Below are 21,405 nucleotides of genomic sequence, written 5' to 3' on the forward strand. Positions count from 1 at the left end.
GCTGTTGGAAAAATGGTGCTGATAGACTTGCTTGATGCAGGGTTGCCATAAACCTTCAATTTGCAAAAACCCCACAATATCTGCAAAGTGCAATGAAGTGAAGTGCAATAAAATGTGGTATACTTGTACATACCTATAGCAGAAACTGCTAGCTGACTGTCCCAGTATTTATTCTTACCTTCACAGGGAAAAGATTACATTTCCCAGTCAACTTTGTAGCTAAATAGGGCCCTGTGACTAAGTTTGTCCAATTAACGAGATGTAGGCAGAAGATATAAGTCTTCCTAGAAGGCTGCTCAAAGGAAATGGAGTCAGGTGGTAAACAGGGCATCAATTGTTGTCTCCCACCACTTCCTCCAACATGTTGTACAGAGTGAATGTGTAATGGCTGGAAATCCAACAGTCATCTTAGACCATGAGATGGCCTGAGAATGGAAGCCATACGTGGCAGAATAGAAATATAGTAGGATCCTAGGTCTCTGGTGACTTGTTGGACCACCATACCAAGCCCTAGGCTGCCTAACTCTGGAGTTCTTTTACATAAGAGAATAAACCATTTATATTTAAGCCTCTATAGTCTGGTCATGGTTGAACCTAATTCAAACTGCATCATTACTTTATTTCATTTAATCCTTACAATAACCCTGATTTAGTCATTGCTTAACTATCATGCAAGTCTGACCCCATTAGTTGAGATGGCAGAGGTGCCATCTTACCTGAGGCTGTGAGACTTCTATTTCTACTGAGGATAAGCTCAGGTTGGCCTTATCTGGTGGAGAGAGACAGACAGCCCTGCCAAGGTTCTGTACCTACTAGAATAAATCCCTCTTTTCCCTTCCGTTCCTGCTTATTGTTACCGAGTTCAAGCTTGTACTGCTCGCCGCATGACAGGCCAGTAAAACGAGAAACAAGTGTTGGGGCAAGGAAAGCTGCTTATTTGGAAAGCCAGCAGACCAAGAAGATGGTGGACTCATGTCCCAAAGAACCATCTTACCCGAGTTAGAATTCAGGCGTCTTTTATACTAAAAGGGGAGAAGGTGTAGCTGGTTGTTGTTGCAGACTTGTTGGTGCCAGAATCCTTTGTTCTTGCAGCTGTCCATGTAGGTTTGGTCCCAATGTTCCTGTAAACCTCCAACATGACAATCAACAATCATTATTTTCTGTTCTGCAACTTTTTATCTCTACATGAATGTAAACATGTTATACCTTTAAAGGTCAAGCCTAGGAGGCAGAGCATTGAGAAAGGGCTATTATGTATATTTGAAGCCATAGGCAACATTTTTACAAAGGTGCAGAGCCTACATGACTAAGTATAGGCAACAGAGCACAAAGGTTAGAGCTAAAGGAATAGATCCAATATGGAGTCAGGTTTGTTCTTCTCTGTTACATACTGCTTTTTGTGGTAAAGTTTCTGACAGGGAAGTATGATGTTGAAAAGTGTCCTATTTATTAAGGTATATTGATGTTAAACATAAATAAATATTACCTCAAAAGTCTTATTTTTACTCTATAATTTTGTATATATTCTGCATTTGTGCATTCCAGGATAGTTTCACAAGAAGTTTTATTTATCCAGCACTTGAAAGCACCCCATACACATTTTCCCATCATTTCCTTCTTTGTTAATAAACCATGTAACTTTATAACCATTTCTTTCTTTCTTCTTTTTTTAGTTTCCAACTTTCTTTAATGCTAATCTTAATGCTAATAGGTTGTGAGACATGTTTTTTTAATTGAATGAAATATTCTTTAAATTCTATAGTGCTTTACAATTTTCAGAAGTTTCACACACATGATTTCATATAATCCCATAATAATCCTGTATTTCCCCACCCTTGTATTGCCCCTCCCCCTTCCCTCTTCCCACGGGTAACCACTAGTTTGTTCTCTATATCTGTGAGTCTGCTTCTTTTTTTGCTTTATTCATTAGTTTGTTGTATTTTTTAGATTACATGTATAAGTGATATCATATAGTACTTGTCTTTCTCTGACTTATTTCACTTAGCATAATGCCCTCCAAGTCCATCCATGTTGCTGCAAATGGCAAAATTTCATTCTTCTTTATGGCTGGGTAGTATTCCACTGTGTATATATATATATATATATATATATATATATATATATATATACACCACATCTTCTTTATCCATTCATCTGTTGATGGACACTTAGGTTGCTTCCATACTTTGGCGATTGTAAATAATGTTGCTATGAACATGGGGTGTACAATCATTTCTAAATAGATGATATAAAATAATTTTCAGAAGCATATATTATAGCCAAAAAAGTAATCATTCTGTAGTTTCAGCTCTATGCACCCATTCTGTGAAGTTAGTTGCTTCTTTCTATTTTCATATATTGTTTGCTAAAACTAAACCATAAAATATAACTATTTTACCCTTTCTCTTTGTGTACCTGTTTTTGGTCTTACAAGAGATCCCCCCAGAGAGTAATACAAGTCTAATAATTTTAGTTAGAATCATAGGGGGACTTGCATATCAAGGTCTGGTTAGATAAGTAAACAGACGAAAGAGGTAGCAAAGACCTGGGAGATAGTAGGCACAATAGACGGTAACTTCTTTTCTCCCCTCTTTCCACCCCTCACATTTTGTAGCCAAGCAACTGTGTGTTGCTAATAATCAACTAATAAGCTACCAACTTTCAAATGTTGAACAGAATTTTCATCACTTAACAGTATGCTTTTTACTCAGTAGGTACTTAATAAATATATGTTGATTATATAAATTGTGTTGTTTTCTATAATACCTATATATAGTAAAGCCCAAAGTCAGAGCTGCATTGGAGAAGAATATGATAAGAAATTTTAGATGTGTTGAGATGAAAAAAACAGTCTAAGCGCAAGTGCCCTGTGATCATTTGAAATTTATCAATCTAGAGATTATAACAAAAATCTTGAGAAGAAATGAAATTTTTGAGAGAAAGAGAGGTTGAGTGAATAAAGAAGAGTAGAAAAATGAGAACTGACCTTTTAGAGGCTGGGAAGAGGGAAGTCAACAATGACTTGCAATAACGGTGATACAAGATACAGAGTCATGTAGTGTCACAGAAATCAAGGCAGAGAGGAATTTTAAGAAGAGATACTTCAGTCACTGATATCAAACACTGTGAGATAGTAATTTTTAAAAAGAAATAATAAAATTTCTTCTTTCCCCAGTCTTATTCAGGCTCAGCTAGGATGCATTCCCATACAAGACTTTGCTTTGACACAAGATACCTCGAAGATTTTCAGAAATGGCTCACGAATTACAAGATGTATGTTACAGGATTAATGGATTTTCAATATTTTTCCAGTAAAATAGTATACTAGATTTAATATTGGAAACTTTTTTTCAGGGTTGTCAGATTTTGTGGCTATTCAAGAGAAGTTTGCTGTACTGTTGAACAGTTTGATTTTAGCTAAGTGTTTTAGATGTAAACTTTGGGAAAACTCTCTGCATGTATCCAAACAGCTGGAAAAAATCGGTAGGTACTGAATACAGGTAGGCAATGTGTCAATGTCTGCAATTTATTTTGTATTTCACTGTTAGAAAAATTGTTCTAAGATGGTTATAGACCTTTAAGGAAAAATGTGTTTATGGGCCTAAATAAGTTATTATACTTTCCTTCTCTTGAAAATCTGATTTTCATTTGCTTATGCTTAAAGGATTCTATTTGAAATCAATTTGGAAACCTAATAAAAATTAATGTTCTTATTTTAAAATTTGTTCTCAAACCAAGAGTGAAATTTTGTTTTAGTAATTAGGTAACTATGTGTTGTTCTCTCTTCTACTTTTATGACTGTTTTGTTTTGATCTCAATGGCAAGGTACAGAGCTAGCAGTCCTGGTCATTCCTAATTCATTACAGAAAATTGTCACTTATTTATATCTAAACTTTTTCTCTTTTTTCAATAACATTTCAATATTAGTAATGATTTTCATAGAGATTCTGTAGACAAGTTTCTTTCCTGTCTGTTGGGATCTAGCTCAGGATGTGAACTGAAAAACTCTACACGGTGCCATTTACAAAGACTGGGATATGCCTAAAGCACTTTGGAATTTTTCACTTTGGTGTCTTTGGCTTTGTGTCCCTGCTCCTTCTTAGATAGCTAGAACTCCAAAAAGAGAGTTATTTCATGGCTGACAGTCTTATTAGCTTTATAATTTTATATGCATCTTGGGGACATTAAAAAATTAGGTAACGGGTCACTGGGGATTGTCTAATTATTCCTTAGAACAAAGATCTCCAGCTATTTTGTGAGGAAGTACTACTTTGTATTTCCTTGAAGTTTGAAATCAGTGGGGGAAATCAGGCAGAGAGCTGACCAGTCCTGGGAACTGGGGTGAAGGTGGAGATTGACTGGTGAAAGCAAGGTCAAAGTAGAAGAAAGATTCCTGATTAAAGGCTCACCTTCCTATCAGTACATAAGTCCTGGCAAACCAAATGCCACGCCCATCCCACAGAGATAAGAGTTCTGAATTGGGAAGAAGGTTACATACAATATTTAGGAGATTTCAACTTACAGAAAAATTTGAAATTATATAGAATGATTATTAATAGTATAGCACTAAAACAGTTATATTAGAAAAGTAGAAAGTTCTCAAGAGTTATTTCAGTTTCCATGTGATAAGATGAGAAAAAGAACAAATTAAACCCAAAGTGGGCAGAAGAAAAGAAATAATTTTAAAAGAGCATAAATAAATTGAAAACAGAAAAAAAAATCAACAAAACAAAAAGGTGATTATTTTGAAATATCAGTGAAATTGATAACACTCTAGTCAGACTGATCAAGCAATAAAGAGAAAAGACACAAATTTCCAAAAACAAAAATGTGAGATATAACTATAGATCTTATAGATGGCAAAATGATAGGGAATGTTATAAACATCTTATGTCAATAAATGCCGCAACTTTGATGAAATGGGAAAATTCCTTAAAAAATACAAACTGTCAAGAGTCCACTCAAGAAGAAATAGACAACATGAGTAGGCTTATATTTATTAAAGAAATTAAATTTGTAGTTTAAAACCTTACAAAGAAAATCCCAGGCACAGAAGGTTACACTGGTGAATTCTACTGAACGTTTAAATAAGAAGCAATATCAGTTCTACACAAACTTTTTCAGAAAATTTAAAAGGGGGGGTAATACTTCCCAACTCATTCTATGAGGCCAACATTGCCTTGTTATCACAACTTGACAAAGACATTCAAGAAAAAGACAGACCAATATCCCTCAGTAATATAAATTCAGTAATTCTTTATAAACCTTTAACAAATTGAACGCAATGATAGATAAAAGGGCTAACATATCATGGCCAAATGTGGTTTATTCTAGCAATACAAGATTAGTTTATCACTTGATGTCAATCAATGTAATTCATCATATTAACAAACTAAAATAGACCATATGATCATCTCAATAATGCCAAAAAAAGTTGACAAGATCCAAAATCCATTTCTAATAAAAACTCTCAACAAATTTAAAATAGAAGGAAATTTCTCAAATTGATAAAGGACATCTATGAAAAACCTACAGCTAACATCATATTTAATAGTGAGAGACTGAATGTTTTCCTTCTAAGATCAGAAACAAAAAGGCTGCTCACTGTAACTACTTCCAGTAAACATTGTACTAGGGGTTCTAACCAGTACAGTAAAGCAAGAAAATGAAACTAAAAGCATACAGATTGGAAAGGAAAGAAGTAGAAATGTTTTTATTCATACACGATCACATGATCATCTGTGTAGAAAATTCCATGGAGGGTAGGAAAGGTTTAGCATGGTTGAAGGATGTAAGGTCAATATATAAAAATTAATTTTATTTCTACATACTAGTAAGGAAAATCAGAAACAAATTAGAAAAACTATGCTATATTAGTTTTCTATTGCCATTGTAACAAATTACCACAAACTTTGTGGCTTAAAACAACACAAATTTATTATCTTAAAGTTCTGTAGATTAGAAATCTGATGTGGGTCTCACTGGGATAAAATCAAGGTTCGGCAAGGCTGTTTTCCTTTCTAGAAACACTAGGGATGAATCCATTTTCCTGCCTTCAACTTCTAGAGAATACTTGATTCCTTGATCATAGCCCTCTTCCTCTACCTTCAAAGTCAGCAGGTGATCTTGGATTTGGCAAAGAATTTCTTAGATACAACACAAAAGCACGAACTATAAAAGAAAAAAAATCAATAAAGTGGATTTAATCAAAACTTAAAACTTGTGCTTTTCATAAAATACTATTAAAGAAGGAGGAGGAGGAGAAAACAAGCCACCAGACTGGAAGAAAATATTTGCAAAACATATAACTGATGGAGGACTTGTACCTAGAATATATAAAAAATTCTTATAACTCAATAATAAGACAAACCACTGAATAAAACAATGAGCAAAAGATTCAAACAGACACATCACCAAAGAAGATATGTGTATGGCATATAAGCACCTGAGAAGATGTTCAACATCATTAGTCATTAGAGAAATGCAAATTAAAATGACAATGCAATACCAGTACACATCCACTAAAATAATTTTTCTTTTTTTTTTTTAATTTATTTTTGGCTGTGTGCAGGCTTTCTCTAGTCATGGCGAGCAGGGGCTACTCTTTGCTGTGGTGTGTGGGGTTCTCATTGTGGTGGCTTCTCTTGTTACGGAGCACAGGCTCTAGGCACGTGGGCTTCAGTATTTGCATCACATGGGCTTCAGTAGTTGCTGTGCTTGGGCTTCAGTAGTTGTGGCGCATGGGCTCAGTAGTTGTGGCACATGGGCTCTAGGGCACGCAGGCCTCTAGTTGTGGCGCGCAGGCTTCAGTAGTTGTGGCTCATGGACTCTAGAGAGCAGGCTCAGTAGTTGTGGCACATGGGCTTAGTTGCTCTGGCATGTGGGATCTTCCCAGACCAGGGATCGAACCCGTGTCCCCTAGCATTGGCAGGCGGATTCTTAACCAGTGTGCCACCAGGGAAGTCACCACTAAAATAATGAAAACTTGACAGAGTGCTGGAGAGGATGTGGTTCAACTGGAACTCTCACTGTGGGAATGTAAAATGTTACAACCAGTTTGGAAAACCATTTGATTGTTTCTTTAAAAGTTCAACATAAACCTACCATGCAACCGGCCCTTTCATGTTTAAGTACCCAAAAAAAATAAAAGCATGTAGACACACAATTCTAATAACCAAGACATTTGAAAACAGCCTAAATATCCATGAACAGGCAAATGGAAAATAAATTGTGGTATATCCCATAGTATGGATATATATACTCAGCAATAGAAAGGCATGAAGTGTTGATACAAACAACAACATGGATGAATCTTACAATAATTATACAGAGTAGAAGAAGCCAGACTAAAAAGAAAACTATTTAATTCCATTTAAATAAAAGCCTAGAAAATAGAATAGTGATAGAAAGCAGATCAGTGGTTGCTCAGGGACCGTGTGGGGAGGGGACAGAAGAGGTAGTGAAGAATTACAAAGGGGCACGAAGAAACTTTTAGAGGCAATAGTAATGTTTATTAGCTTGGTTGTGGTGATAGTTTCTCATACACACACATACATAAACACACAAAATCACATGTCAAGTATATTGTATGTGAATTATACTTCAGTCAATAAAATTGTAAAAATAAATAAATAAATAAATCCAAAGGAAACTATATTCACTCACCAAATGAGCAAAAACTAAAAGTCCTGTACTGGAGATAGTATAAGGTTATGAACATTCTCATGCAGTGTTGGTTGGAGCCTAAGTCTCATGATATCTACCAATTAAAATGCACAATCTCTTTAAAACAGCAATTTCACTTTAGCAATTAAATTTATAGAAATATTTCCACATGGATACAAATATAAACATTGTTTATAATCGCATAATCTTAAATGTCCATCAATAGCAGAATGATTAAATAAAGTATGAATTATCCATAAAAAATGATTAATAAAATTTCACTATACTGGAAGAAGCCAGTCTTTCTGACTTTCTAGAATATTGTCAGTCTGGGCATCAGTTGCATTCTATCCCTTCCAAATTGTTGAACATGAACATGTTTTTCACACTTAGTACAGCTGAACAAAAAGAAACAAACATTGACCAGCAAAATTCATGTAATAGAAAAGTGAGAGAATCCAAACAAAAAAGCAAATCTAAGTTCTTATTGAGCACCAGGAAAAAATAATGAATGCAAATTGATTTTCAACAATGTTTATAAACTAAAAATTAAAAATCGGGAAAGGTTATAAGGGAAAATGGAAATGAACATTAAGGAATTAAGAATACTAGGAGTTGTGTCTAAAGGTTGATTAAGAGAAATTCCCAAGAATAGTTAAAGATATGAGTAAGGAAAGGAGTATCATACTCTCATCAGTAATATGTGTGCCTTAAACAAGGTGGTACTACTTTAGAATTTTATGCTTCTGACAATATCTTCTATTTTGGGATTTGGTTAAATTCATTCATATGAGTGTAAGAATTAAAAATTACAGTTTCTCAAAGCATGAAGAAACAGAAAAGGTCCAAAGATGGAAGAGCACTTGATGTATTTAAGGAGCAAAATTAAAGCCGGTGTGGCTGGAGAGTAGTCAGCAAGAGGGGAATGGTAGGAAATTAAATGGGAGAGGTAGGCTGTGCTCAAGTCATATAGGTAAGGGAGTTTGGCCATAGTAAGGAAATTGCCACTTAATTCTAAATGCAATGGAAAGGCATTGGAAATTTTAGGCAGAAGAGTAAAATTATCTGAATTAGTACAGAAACAGAGAGAGAACTCAATTTCTTGAGCTCCTGTTTCTTTAAAAGTTCAACATAAACCTACCATGAACTCATTTCAAGACAGAAATGCTCAGAGAGCCATAGCTTCATGAAACAATATTCCCATCCCTGAATAAAGTTGCCTTTTTTAAAAACACGAGTATAACCATAGATGTTTCTTGGTACTTGCTCTATGACATAAGGTAAAACTAAGGGCTGAGACATCATGTGGACCAAAGAATTCCTCTTTCTTTTATAAAGCACATGAGTGTTTTATTTGAGTTTGAAAAAATAAATATGAACAATCAAATAACGTCTCAGCCCAATTAATCCAATTGAGAACATTTTTTAACAACTTTAAAAATAAGTCATTAGTCTGGCTCTTTAAATTTTTCTTTTTTACTAATGTAGTTGTTAAATATTTAAGTGTAGATTTAGTTTTAAATGGATTGTTTAAAAACTATTTGATTAATTTTCCACAGGTGTAACATTATCAAATACTATGGTAAATGCAGGTTTGACTACCTTTAAAAAGATAGAAGAAACAGATGCAAGGAAACTTGAACTGGTATTTAATATTTACTTATTCCTAATGTTACCTGAATTCTGTATAAATTCTAAAGCCTGACTTTTGTATCTTTATTTCTACTAAAAAATGATTTCCCTCTCATAGTCATATATATTTTTAACTTAAGATTTTAGGTAATAAGCATGTTAAAACTATTGACTCTAAAAAATATTTTACTAAAAGAGTTTTTAGTGTTGTAATAAGAACATAATGACATAAAAATGTTTTTAGATTTTAAATAGACATCCCCCTTTTGGAACTCAGATAAAAGAAACGGTGATGTATCTACCAAAATATGAACTTGAAGTGGAACAGGTAAATATTTTGTTTTTCATATATTTTGATTTTCAGGAATAAAGCTACCCATAGCTGACTTGGAGGTGAGTATGAGTAGTAAGGTTATTTTTAACACTTTTTATGCCTATCCTTTTTTAAAGATTGCAAGATATAGTGATACCATGGCAGAAATATTAGTGACTGTTATATTAAGAAACTTTGAACAGCTACAAACTAAAAGAACAGCACCAGATTCTCACTACGTTACCTTAATCATAGGTGATGCAGATAATCAACTGGTTTCTAAGCACAAAATTATGTAAGTGTGAAATTTCTATTTGTTTTATTTCTAAGCATATACTATAAAAGAAAAATTCTGCTGAGGAAAAGAGTAATAAAATCATGGTGGGATCAATTAAATTACATTTTCCTGATTCTATAATGGGATAGTTTGTCTATTAAAGAAGATACTAATATTGGGTCTGTTGTTTTAGATTATATTTAGTACTCAAATGAACAAAGTGTAAAGTCTATCACCATGGTTTGAAACAAGTAATAGATGACCTTTAGGAGTAGCTCTAATTCACTGTTGCTGAACTTTCTTATTTTGTTGCTTTTCTCCTATCATTCATGACCTTACTACTCTTTGAGTGCAATCTTCCTCCTACTTACTTCAAAATATATCTTCTATTTCCAAATTAAAATCTAACAAACTACTACCGCCATTTGTAGGATCCAGGCAACCAGATCCAATAGATAAAGGAGGTACCTTGCCTTATATCTAGTTCTCTAGCATGTCATTCTATAATTTTTACTTCAGCCTTTTTTCTAATACTATTACATATTGATATTTTCTCCCAGGATGTCATAAGCAAACTCTAAAGATAATAGTTGTAGCTACAGCTAATATTTTTTGAGCACTTAGTAGGTTCCAGGTATTGAATTGTTTAATCTTTGTATGAGATAGGTGCTATCATTATATATACTTTGTAGAGGAGAAATTTGAGACCAAGGTTATATAGGTAGTTTACAGCAAAAACTAGTTTTGAAGCCAAGCATTCTTACTCCAGAGCCTATGCTCCTAGCATATAACTGTACCTGTAAGTTCAGGATGGCAGTGATTCTGAAATGGGAATCTCCTAATTTTTGCCAGTGTACTGGAATATGGCTTCCTAAAACATCCCGTGCAAGGTTCCTAATGGGACTGCAGTGACTGATAAGGATATCCTTTTCACTGATATTACTCTCCTGCAACTAGCCATGATACACTTACAGAGAATATATAATTATACAAATCTTTATTCTCTGTGACAACTAAATCTAATGACAGCCTTGACTATAGGAGGCTAAAATAAGTTCAATCACAAAATTGGTTGCTGGTGATGCGTTGTTATTAGATACAAACTATTTCATATCATTTAAAAAAATACTGTTGAAGTTCTCACAGATCCATGTAACTTATGTATAGCCATTTTAAAGTGGTAGTGATTTAAGGTCAAGGTCATAGGTTATTGATGGCAATTATATATTCAAGCAGGCCTGAAATGATTCAGTACAACTTAGAACCAGCTATTGGGTGAACATTATAGTTAAGAAAATTATGGTAACGGTAGCTCCATTGACACTCCATTTCCCTATCCTCAGAACTTGGGGAAGGTAGTTTTCAGTAACTGACTTCAGTTTACTACCAGATAAGACCTATCTTAGGATCAGTTAGACCTTGAACATTAATTTATTATTTCATTTCATTTAGTGTTCAAGATCACTATTAAATGATGCATTACTCTTTTTCAGGGATTCTGTTTTGCTAAAAGCTGGAAATTGGGCTAAAAAGATTGATGTGAGGCGAGCTCTTAAATCTGAAGATCTTAGCATAAATCTAATTAGTTCTGAATATGGTAAGTTCATTGAAGTAATGAAGACATGCATGTAAAAAATATGATAGCATTTAAAAATTATTTCCTTTATGTAAAACAGAAAAACAACATAAGCGATATTGTGTAAAAATAATTTATTTAAGTAAAATGAATAATTTTAAAGGAAGCTTCATATATTTGGATATGTAAAAGATAGCAGAGACTAGGATAATAAAATTAAAATTTTATCTGTTCATTTATAGACATTTTATTTTTTAAGATAAATTTCAATTACTATAGGAACATTGATTTTTATTTTTATGACAGATGTATAAATTTTCATTTGTTATACTTTTTAAAGTATATTTAAAACATTTTTATTTCCTGGACTTGTTAGACTTTCCAGTTCAAAAAGGTATAAAATATAACAGGTATAAAAACAAATAAATGGTCTCATGTGTGGATTTATATGACTTAAATAAGCATTTGTATGCTTTTTTTTTCTTTTTTCAGTTGGACTTGATATACAGCAGAAATTTACAGTCCTTTACTTAGGACCCAAGAGATTTGGAAATCAAATAATTATGGGAAAAAAATCAGAAACAGAGATCTCCCATTTTAAACATTCAGTAGCAGGGCCCAGTAAAGGTAAATAGCTGTATTTACTCCTGTTTTGCATTAAAGCAAAGATATGGCTGAGGGTAGTATCAGTATAGTACTGCTTCATTCAGATTGTGGATAGTCTGGAATTAGATGTTTAGACTTTCTAATAATTGCATTAATAATGTACAGTAGGAATTCTTAGTGTTAATATTTGTCAAAATTGGGGTGATTTTTTGAGCAAAGAATTATTTGACTAGTTTTTTGTATACATTTCCCCCTTTTCATACCCACTCCATTCTTATGGCCATGTCAGGGGGAGAACAAGTGATGTACAAGAATTAATGGATTTGATAAGGCAAAGCAGGTGACAAACAATTTTTTTTTTATTATGAGACATTCAAATAAAGATGAAAGTAGAAGTGTATATTGAACCTTCATGTACTCATCACCCACCTTAAACAATTATCAACTCAGGGCTAATATAGTTTCATCTATACCTCTGTTTAGATTTCCCCTTGTATTTTTTGAAGAAAATAAGATATATTATTTCCTCCGTAAATGTTTCAGTATATATTTGTAAATGGTAAGGATTTAAGAAAAAAAATACTGTGTTACTCTTAGACATAAAAAGCTAATAGTAACTAATAATTATCCAATATTGAGTTAATGTTCAAACCACTGATTACTCATAAATGTTGTAGATATATCATCTTGATACCATCTAGATACACCAGATTGGCTCCTGAATCCTTTTGCTATGTCCCTAGTAGTCTTGACAGCTTCCTTGATGTGTGAGGTGATATGATGTTCTAGGCTTACCTTTTATAATTCCAGACCCAGACCTGTAATAAGCCTTTTCTCCAAAGATACCTGGTTTCTTTTCATGATAAATAGTTTTCTGTGTGCTTGAAGAGCTCATTGGCATTGACTGATTATTATCTCTTGCCTTTTCCATGCACAGATTTAGGAAATATGTGATTTTTTTGTTTTTAAAGATAAAATACATAATTGATTCATAGTTAAATGTCCAAATCAAATTCAGGGCTATAGTATTTATCCTTAAACTCAATGATCTGTACTCAATAATCTGTATCTCCTTTCTGCCATGCTGAGAGATTTGTTTCGCAATAACTCCAAAAATTATAGAATGTCACTAATTTTCTTTTTTTTTTTAACATCTTTATTGGAGTATAATTGCTTTACAATGGTGTGTTAGTTTCTGCTTTATAACAAAGTGAATCAGTTATACATATACATATATTCCCATATCTCCTCCCTCTTGCATCTCCCTCCCACCCTCCCTATCACACCCCTCTAGGTGGTCAAAAAGCACCGAGCTGATCTCCCTGTGCTATGCGGCTGCTTCCCACTAGCTATCTATTTTACATTTGGTAGTATATATAAGTCCCTGCCACTCTCTCACTTCGTCCCAGCTTACCCTTCCCCCTCCCTGTGTCCTCAAGTCCATTCTCTACATCTGTGTCTTTATTCCTATCCTGACCCTAGGTTCTTCAGAACCTTTTTTTTTTTTTAGATTCCATATATATGTGTTAGCATATGGTGTTTATTTTTCTCTTTCTGACTTACTTCACTCTGTATGACAGTCTCTAGGTCCATCCACCTCACTACAAATAACTCAATTTCGTTTCTTTTTATGGCTGAGTAATATTCCATTGTATATATGTGCCATATCTTCTTAATCCATTCATCTGTCGATGGACACTTAGGTTGCTTCCATGTCCTGGCTACTGTAAATGGAGCTGCAATGAACATTGTGGTACATGACTCTTTTTGAATTATGGTTTTCGCAGGGTATATGCCCAGTAGTGGGATTCCTGGGTCGTATGGTAGTTCTATTTGTAGTTTTTTAAAGAACCTCTATACTGTTCTCCATAGTGACTGTATCAATTTACATTCCCACCAACAGTGCAAGAGGGTTCCCTTTTCTCCACACCCTCTCCAGCATTTATTCTTTGATGATGGCCATTCTGACTGGTGTGAGGTGACACCTCATTGCAGTTTTGATTTGCATTTCTCTAATGATTAGTGATGTTGAGCATCCTTTCATGTGTTTGTTGGCAATCTGTATGTCTTCTTTGGAGAAATGTCTACTTAGGTCTTCTGCCCATTTTTGGATTGGGTTGTTTTTTTTTTTGACATTGAGCTGCATGAGCTGCTTGTAAATTTTGGAGATTAGTCTTTTGTCAGTTGCTTCATTTGGAAATATTTTCTCCCATTCTGAGGGTTGTCTTTTGGTCTTGTTTATGGTTTCCTTTGCTGTGCAAAAGCTTTTAAGTTTCATTAGGTCCCACTCGTTTATTTTTGTTTTTATTTCCATTTCTCTAGGAGGTGGGTCAAAAAGGATCTTGCTGTGATTTATGTCATAGAGTGTTCTGCCTATGTTTTCCACTAAGAGTTTTATAGTGTCAGGTCTTACATTTAGGTCTTTAATCCATTTTGAGTTTATTTTTGTGTATGGTGTTAGGGAGTGTTCTAATTTCACTCTTTTACACGTAGCTGTCCAGTTTTCCCAGCACCACTTATTGAAGAAGCTGTCTTTTCTCCACTGTATATTCTTGCCTCCTTTATCAAAAATGAGGTGACCATATGTGCGTGGATTTATCTCTGAGCTTTCTATCCTGTTCCATTGATCTATATTTCTGTTTTTGTGCCAGTACCATACTGTCTTGCTTACTGTAGCTTTGTAGTATAGTCTGAAGTCAGGGAGCCTGATTCCTCCAGCTCCGTTTTTCTTTCTCAACATTGCTTTGGCTATTTGGGGTCTTTTGTGTTTCCATACAAATTGTGAAATTTTTTGTTGTAGTTCTGTGAAAAATGCCATTGGTAGTTTGATAGGGATTGCATTGAATCTGTAGATTGCTTTGGGCGGTAGAGTCATTTTCACAATGTTGATTCTTCCAATCCAAGAACATGGTGTATCTCTCCATCTGTTTGTATCATCTTTAATTTCTTTTATCAGTGTCTTATAGTTTTCTGCATACAGGTCTTTTGTCTCCTTAGTTAGGTTTATTCCTAGGTATTTTATTCTTTCTGTTGCAATGGTAAATGAGAGTGTTTCCTTAATTTCTCTTTCAGATTTTTCATCATTAGTGTATAGGAATGCAAGAGATTTCTGTGCATTAATTTTGTATCCTGCTACTTTACCAAATTCATTGATTAGCTATAGTAGTTTTCTGGTGGCATCTTTAGGATTCTCTATGTATAGTGTCATGTCATCTGCAAACAGTGAAAGCTTTACTTCTTCTTTTCCGATTTGGATTCCTTTTATTTCTTTGTCTTCTCTGATTGCTGTCGCTAAAACTTCCAAAACTATGTTGAATAATAGTGGTGAGAGTGGACAACCTTGTCTCGTTCCTGATCTTAGAGGAAATGCTTTCAGTTTTTCACCATTGAGAACGATGTTGGCTGTGGGTTTGTCATATATGGCCTTCATTATGTGTAGGTAAGTTCCCTCTATGCCTACTTTCTTGAGGGTTTTTATCATAAATGGGTGTTGAATTTTGTGAAAAGCTTTTTCTGCATCTATCAAGATGATCATATGGTTTTTATCCTTCAATTTGTTAATATGGTTTATCACATTGATTGATTTGCATATATTAAAGAATCCTTGCATTCCTGGGATAAACCCCACTTGATCATGGTGAATGATCCTTTTAATGTGCTGTTGGATTCTGTTTGCTAGTATTTTGTTGAGGAGTTTTGCATCTATGTTCATCAGTGATATTGGCCTGTAGTTTTCTTTCTTTGTGACAGCTTTGTCTGGTTTTGGTATCAGGGTGATGGTGGCCTTGTAGAATGAGTTTGGGAGTGTTCCTCCCTCTTCTATATTTTGGAAGAGTTTGAGAAGGATAGGTGTTAGCTCTTCTGTAAATATTTGATAGAATTCTCCTGTGAAGCCATCTGGTCCTGGGCTTTTGTTTGTTGGAAGATTTTTAATCACAGTCTCAATTTCAGTGCTTGTGATTGGTCTATTTATATTTTCTATTTCTTCCTGGGTCAGTTGCAGAAGGTTGTGCTTTTCTAAGAATTTGTCCATTTCTTCCAGGTTGTCCATTTTATTGGCATATAGTTGCTTGTAATAATCTCTCATGATCCTTTGTATTTCTGCAGTGTCAGTTGTTACTTCTCCTTTTTCATTTCTGGTTCTATTGATTTGAGTCTTCTCCCTTTTTTTTCTTGATGAATCTGACTAATGGTTTATCAATTTTGTTTATCTTCTCAAAGAACCAGCTTTTAGTTTTTTTGATCTTTGCTGTTGTTTCCTTCATTTCTTTTTCATTTATTTCTGATCTGATCTTTATGATTTCTTTCCTCCTGCTCACTTTGCATTTTTTTTTTGTTCTTCTTTCTCTAATTGCTTTAGGTGTAAGGTTAGGTTGTTTATTTGAGTTATATCTGTTTCCTGAGGTAGGATTGTATTGCTATAAACTTCCCTCTTAGAACTGCTTTTGCTGCATCCCATAGGTTTTGGGTTGTTTTCATTGTCATTTGTTTCTAGGTATTTTTTGATTTCCTCTTTGATTTCTTCAGTGATCTCTTGGTTATTATGTAGCGTATTGTTTAGCCTCCATGTGTTTCTATTTTTTACAGATTTTTTCCTGTAATTGATATCTAGTCTCATAGCATTGTGGTCGGAAAAGATACTTGGTATGATTTCAATTTTCTTAAATTTACCAGGGCCTGATTTGTGACCCAGGATATGATCTATCCTGGAGAATGTTCCATGAGCACTTGAGAAGAAAGTGTATTCTGTTGTTTTTGGATGGAATGTCCTATAAATATCAATTTAGTCCATCCTGTTTAATGTATCATTTAAAGCTGTGTTTCCTTATTTATTTTCATTTTGGATGATCTGTCCATTGGTGAAAGTGGGGTGTTAAAGTCCCCTACTATGATTGTGTTACTGTCGATTTCCCCTCTTATGGCTGTTAGCATTTGCCTTATGTATTGAGGTGCTTCTATGTTGGGTGCATAAATATTTACAATTGTTATATCTTCTTCTTGGATTGATCCCTTGATCATTATGTAGAGTCCTTCTTTGTCTCTTGTAATAGTCTTTATTTTAAAGTCTATTTTTTCTGATATGAGAATTGCTACTGTGGCTTTCTTTTGATTTCCATTTGCATGGAATATCTTTTTCCATCCCCTCACTTTCAGTCTGTATGTGTCCCTAGGTCTGAAGTGGGTCTCTTGTAGACCGCATATATACGGGTCTTGTTTTTCTATCTATTCAGCCAGTCTGTGTCTTTTGGTTGGAGCATTGAATCCATTTACGTTTAAGGTAATTATCGATATGTATGTTCCTATTACCATTTGTTTTGGGTTTGTTATTGTAGGTCTTTTCCTTCTCTTGTGTTTCCTGCCTAGAGAAGTTCCTTTAGCATTTGTTGTAAAGCTGGTTTAGTGGTGCTGAATTCTCTGAGCTTTTGCTTGTCTATAAAGGTTTTAATTTCTCCGTCGAATCTGAATGAGTTCTTTGCTGGGTAGAGTAATCTCGGTTGTAGGTTTTTTCCTTTCATCACTTTAAATATGTCTTGCCACTCCCTTCTGGCTTGCAGAGTTTCTGCTGAAAGATTAGCTCTTAACGTTATGGGTATTCCCTTGTATGTTATTTGTTGTTTTTCCCTTGCTGCTTTTAATATTTGTTTTTAGTATTTAATTTTTGATAGTTTGATTAATATGTGTCTTGGCGTGTTTCTCCTTGGATTTATCCTGTATGGGACTCTCTGAGCTGCCTGGACTTGATTAACTATTTCCTTTCCCCTATTAGGGAATTTTTCAACTATAATCTCTTCAAATATTTTCTTGGTCCCTTTCCTTTTCCCTTCTTCTTCTGGGACCCCTATAATTCGAATGTTGGTGCATTTAATGTTGTCCCAGAAGTCTCAGAGACTGTCCTCAATTCTGTTCATTCTTTTTTCTTTATTTTGCTCTGCAGTAGTGCTTTCCACTATTTTATCTTCCATGTCACTTATCCGTTCTTCTGCCTCAGTTATTCTGCTATTGATTCCTTCTAGAGAATTTTTAATTTCATTTATTGTGCTGCTCATCATTGTTTGTTTGCTCTTTAGTTCTTCTGGATCTTTGTTATTTTCTCCATTCTATTTCCAAGATTTTGGATCATCTTTACTATCATTACTCTGAATTCTTTTTCAGGTAGACTGCCTATTTCCTCTTCACCTGTTTGTTCTGGTGCGTTTTAACCTTGCTCCTTCATCTACTGTGTGTTTCTCTGTCTTCTCATTTTGCTTAACTTAATGTGTTTGTGGTCTCCTTTTTGCAGGCTGCAGGTTCGTAGTTCCCATTGTTTTTGGTGTCTGCCCCCAGTGGTTTAGGTTGGTTCAGTGGGTTGTGCAGGCTTCCTGGTGAAGGGGACTAGTGCCTGTGTTCTGGTGGATGAGGCTGGATCTTGTCTTTCTGGTGGGCAGGACCGCGTCCAGTGGTGTGTTTTGGGGTGTTTGTGACCTTGTTATTATTTTAGGCAGCCTCTCTGCTAATGGATGGGGTTGTGTTCCTGTCTTGCTAGTTGTTTGGCATAGGGTGTCCAGCAGTGTAGCTTGCTGGTTGTTGATTGGAGCTACGTCTTAGCGTTGAGATGGAGAGTTTTTGCCGTTTGATATTACATGGAGCTGGGAGGTCTCTGGTGGACCAAAGTCCTGAACTCGGCTCTCCCTCCTCAGAGGCACAGGCCTGACACCCAGCTGGAGCACCAAGACCCTGTCAGCCTCACGGCCAGGTACATGGGGAGTTTCTTGCCTTTTGGGAGTCTGAGATTCTACCAGCGTTCAGTAGGTGTTCTGTAGGAGTTTTTCCACATGTGGTTGTATTTCTGATGTATTTGTGCAGAGGAAGGTGATCTCCACGTCTTACTCCTCTGCCATCTTGAAGGCCTCCCCACTAATTTTCTTTATTTTACATTATACAGACAACAAAGTCTCAGGATAACAACACCAAAGTGCACTTTTTAAATTTTTGGTCACACTGTGCAGCTTGTGGGATCTTAGTTCCCTGACCAGGGATCAAACCCATGCCCCCTGCTGTGGAAGCACAGAATCCTAACCACTGGGCTGCCAGGGAATTCCCCAAAGTGCACTCTTAATGTCATTATTAAAAATAGTTTGAGGCTTTTATGGTAAATATTTTTATTCTTAGACTATATCTCACTAGGCATGTGTAATCAAATTACTGTGTTTTAACATCACTTGGAATAGATCTTCTGTATGTGGGTATCACATGTACTGTTTTATTTATTTTAATTTTTATTTTATTTTCTGTTGTTAGAATAGTTTTTAAGAATTAATTCTGATTGATAGTAATGTAAAACATTTGCATTGTTCCATAGCCAAATCTACAAAACAAACACTAAATGTTGTTAATACTTGAGGCATAGGCAGTCTACCATACAGCTCTTCCTTATTCACTTGGTTCTATTTTCACTGCTTTGTGAAAGGCCCAGTAAAGGGAGCAATTAACAGGTACTGGGGAATGTGAGAGCAGCAGCTACCTACCAAAGTAATCTAAACATTCATGTTCTCTGAATAGTATGGGTAGTTATAATAAACAGTAATTGCAGTGAATGATGGCAAAAGAGGACATAAACAGTAATTGCAGTGAATGATGGCAAAAGAGGACATACAGAACTACTCTGTGAGCTGAGGAGCACTCATCCTCCTCTTTAAAGAATTCAGAGGAGCTTCCACTTCTGGGTAGGATGTAGTAATTTGGGGCAGGCCAATGCTCTGATAGCAGCAATTATAAAAGCCTACATAAGTTATAAAAATTACAGTTTTTAGGACATCTGTGAAAGCAAACTAAAGGGACTAAAATTCCAGAGAGGGAGAGCCATTCCAGGGCTGAGGAGTCAAGGATCCATAGGCTCTTAATTAAAAGGCCGGGTAAGCCATGCCTTAAGAAGGGTTTTATATGATCAGCTACTCACCATGTTTGCCTGACAGAGAAAAAAAGAAACCCTCTCTGGTGGAATATAACATAATCTGGAATCAGTAGATATGTCTGCCATACAATAAAAAATTATGAGACCTGCAAAGAGGAAGGGCCATATGACTCATAATTAACTATATAGGAAAATGAAGCAACTCTGTGGATGATTCAAATGGTGGAGTTGGCATTTAAAGATTGTAAAGCAACTATGATTAATATTTTCAAGAAAATAGAGGAAAAAAAGACAAAATGAATGAAATGATGGAAATTTTAACCAGAAAATTGGAATCCATACAGAGATTTAAGTGAACTTCCTAGAACTGAAAAATAAAATATCTGAAGTGAATAACTCTTTGGGTAGGTTTAATAATAGATTGGATATGGCCAAACACAGGATTTGTGAACTGTTAGACATATCAATAGAAAATATCTAAATGGAAGCCCAGAGATAAGAGAACAGAAAGAACAGAAAAGAGCATAATACTCAAAGTGCTAACATATGCATAAAGTCTGAGAATCAGTGTAGAGAAAGAATGGGACAAATGCAATATTTAAAGAGACAATGGCTGAGAACATTCCAAAATAATGAAAGAAAGACATCAACTCACAGAGTTCAGAATTTCAGCAAACCCAAGCAGAGACAAATACATAGAAAACCACACTGGGGCACAGTATAGCAGAACTGCTGAAAATCTTAAAAAGCAAACACAGAAAAACTACACACTACCCTCAAAGGGCAACAGTGAAACTGACAGCTAATTTCTCAGCAGTGATGATGGAAACCAGAAGATAATGGAATAAGCTTCAGAATGTTACCAGCCTAGATTTCCATGTGCAGTGAAAAATATCCTTCAAAAATGAAAGTGAAATAGCGACATTTTGAGAAAAAAAATAACTGAAGGAATTAATTATTACTGCTAAATTTATCAGCCAAATTTATTGGATTTGGTTCTTTGAAAAGATGAATAAATTTAAGAAGTCCCTACCAAGACTGATAAAGAAGAGATAAAACATGAATTAACAATATCAGACTTCCCTGGTGGCACGGTGGTTAAGAATCCGCCTGCCAATGCAGGGAACATGGGTTCAGGCTGTGGTCCGGGAGGATCCCCCATGCCGCAGAGCAACTGGGCCCATGTGCCACAACTGCTGAGCCTGCGCTCTAGAGCCTGTGAGCCACAACTGCTGAGCTGCGTGCCACAACTACTGAAGCCTGTGTGCCTGGAGCCCATGCTCCGCAAGGGGAGAGGCCACCGCAGTGAGAGGCCTGCGCACTGTGGTGAGGAGTGGCCCCCACTCGCCACAGCTGGGGGTGGCCTGCATGCAGCAACGAAGACCCAATGCAGCCAAAACTAAATAAAATAAATTAATTGATTTAAAAAAAATATCAAGAATGAA

The 21,405-nt window shown here is 35.2% G+C and overlaps 1 protein-coding gene across 3 annotated transcripts in view; it reads left to right on the top strand.

Moving 5' to 3' along the window:
- Positions 1–21,405, top strand: part of HFM1 (helicase for meiosis 1) — a 146,276-nt gene that overhangs the window by 77,740 nt on the left and 47,131 nt on the right. For all 3 annotated transcript variants that reach the window (XM_082382902.1, XM_082382904.1, XM_082382903.1), the window contains 7 exons: positions 3,176–3,273; positions 3,355–3,483; positions 9,225–9,310; positions 9,542–9,625; positions 9,748–9,905; positions 11,381–11,484; positions 11,956–12,090. In XM_082382902.1, coding sequence (XP_082239028.1) covers positions 3,176–3,273; positions 3,355–3,483; positions 9,225–9,310; positions 9,542–9,625; positions 9,748–9,905; positions 11,381–11,484; positions 11,956–12,090 — 794 coding nt within the window. The remainder of the gene's footprint in view (positions 1–3,175; positions 3,274–3,354; positions 3,484–9,224; positions 9,311–9,541; positions 9,626–9,747; positions 9,906–11,380; positions 11,485–11,955; positions 12,091–21,405) is intronic.

This window comes from Balaenoptera borealis (assembly GCF_965194805.1).
Source record: "Balaenoptera borealis genome assembly, chromosome: 1".
In the NCBI taxonomy this organism is placed as follows: Eukaryota; Metazoa; Chordata; class Mammalia; order Artiodactyla; family Balaenopteridae; genus Balaenoptera; species Balaenoptera borealis.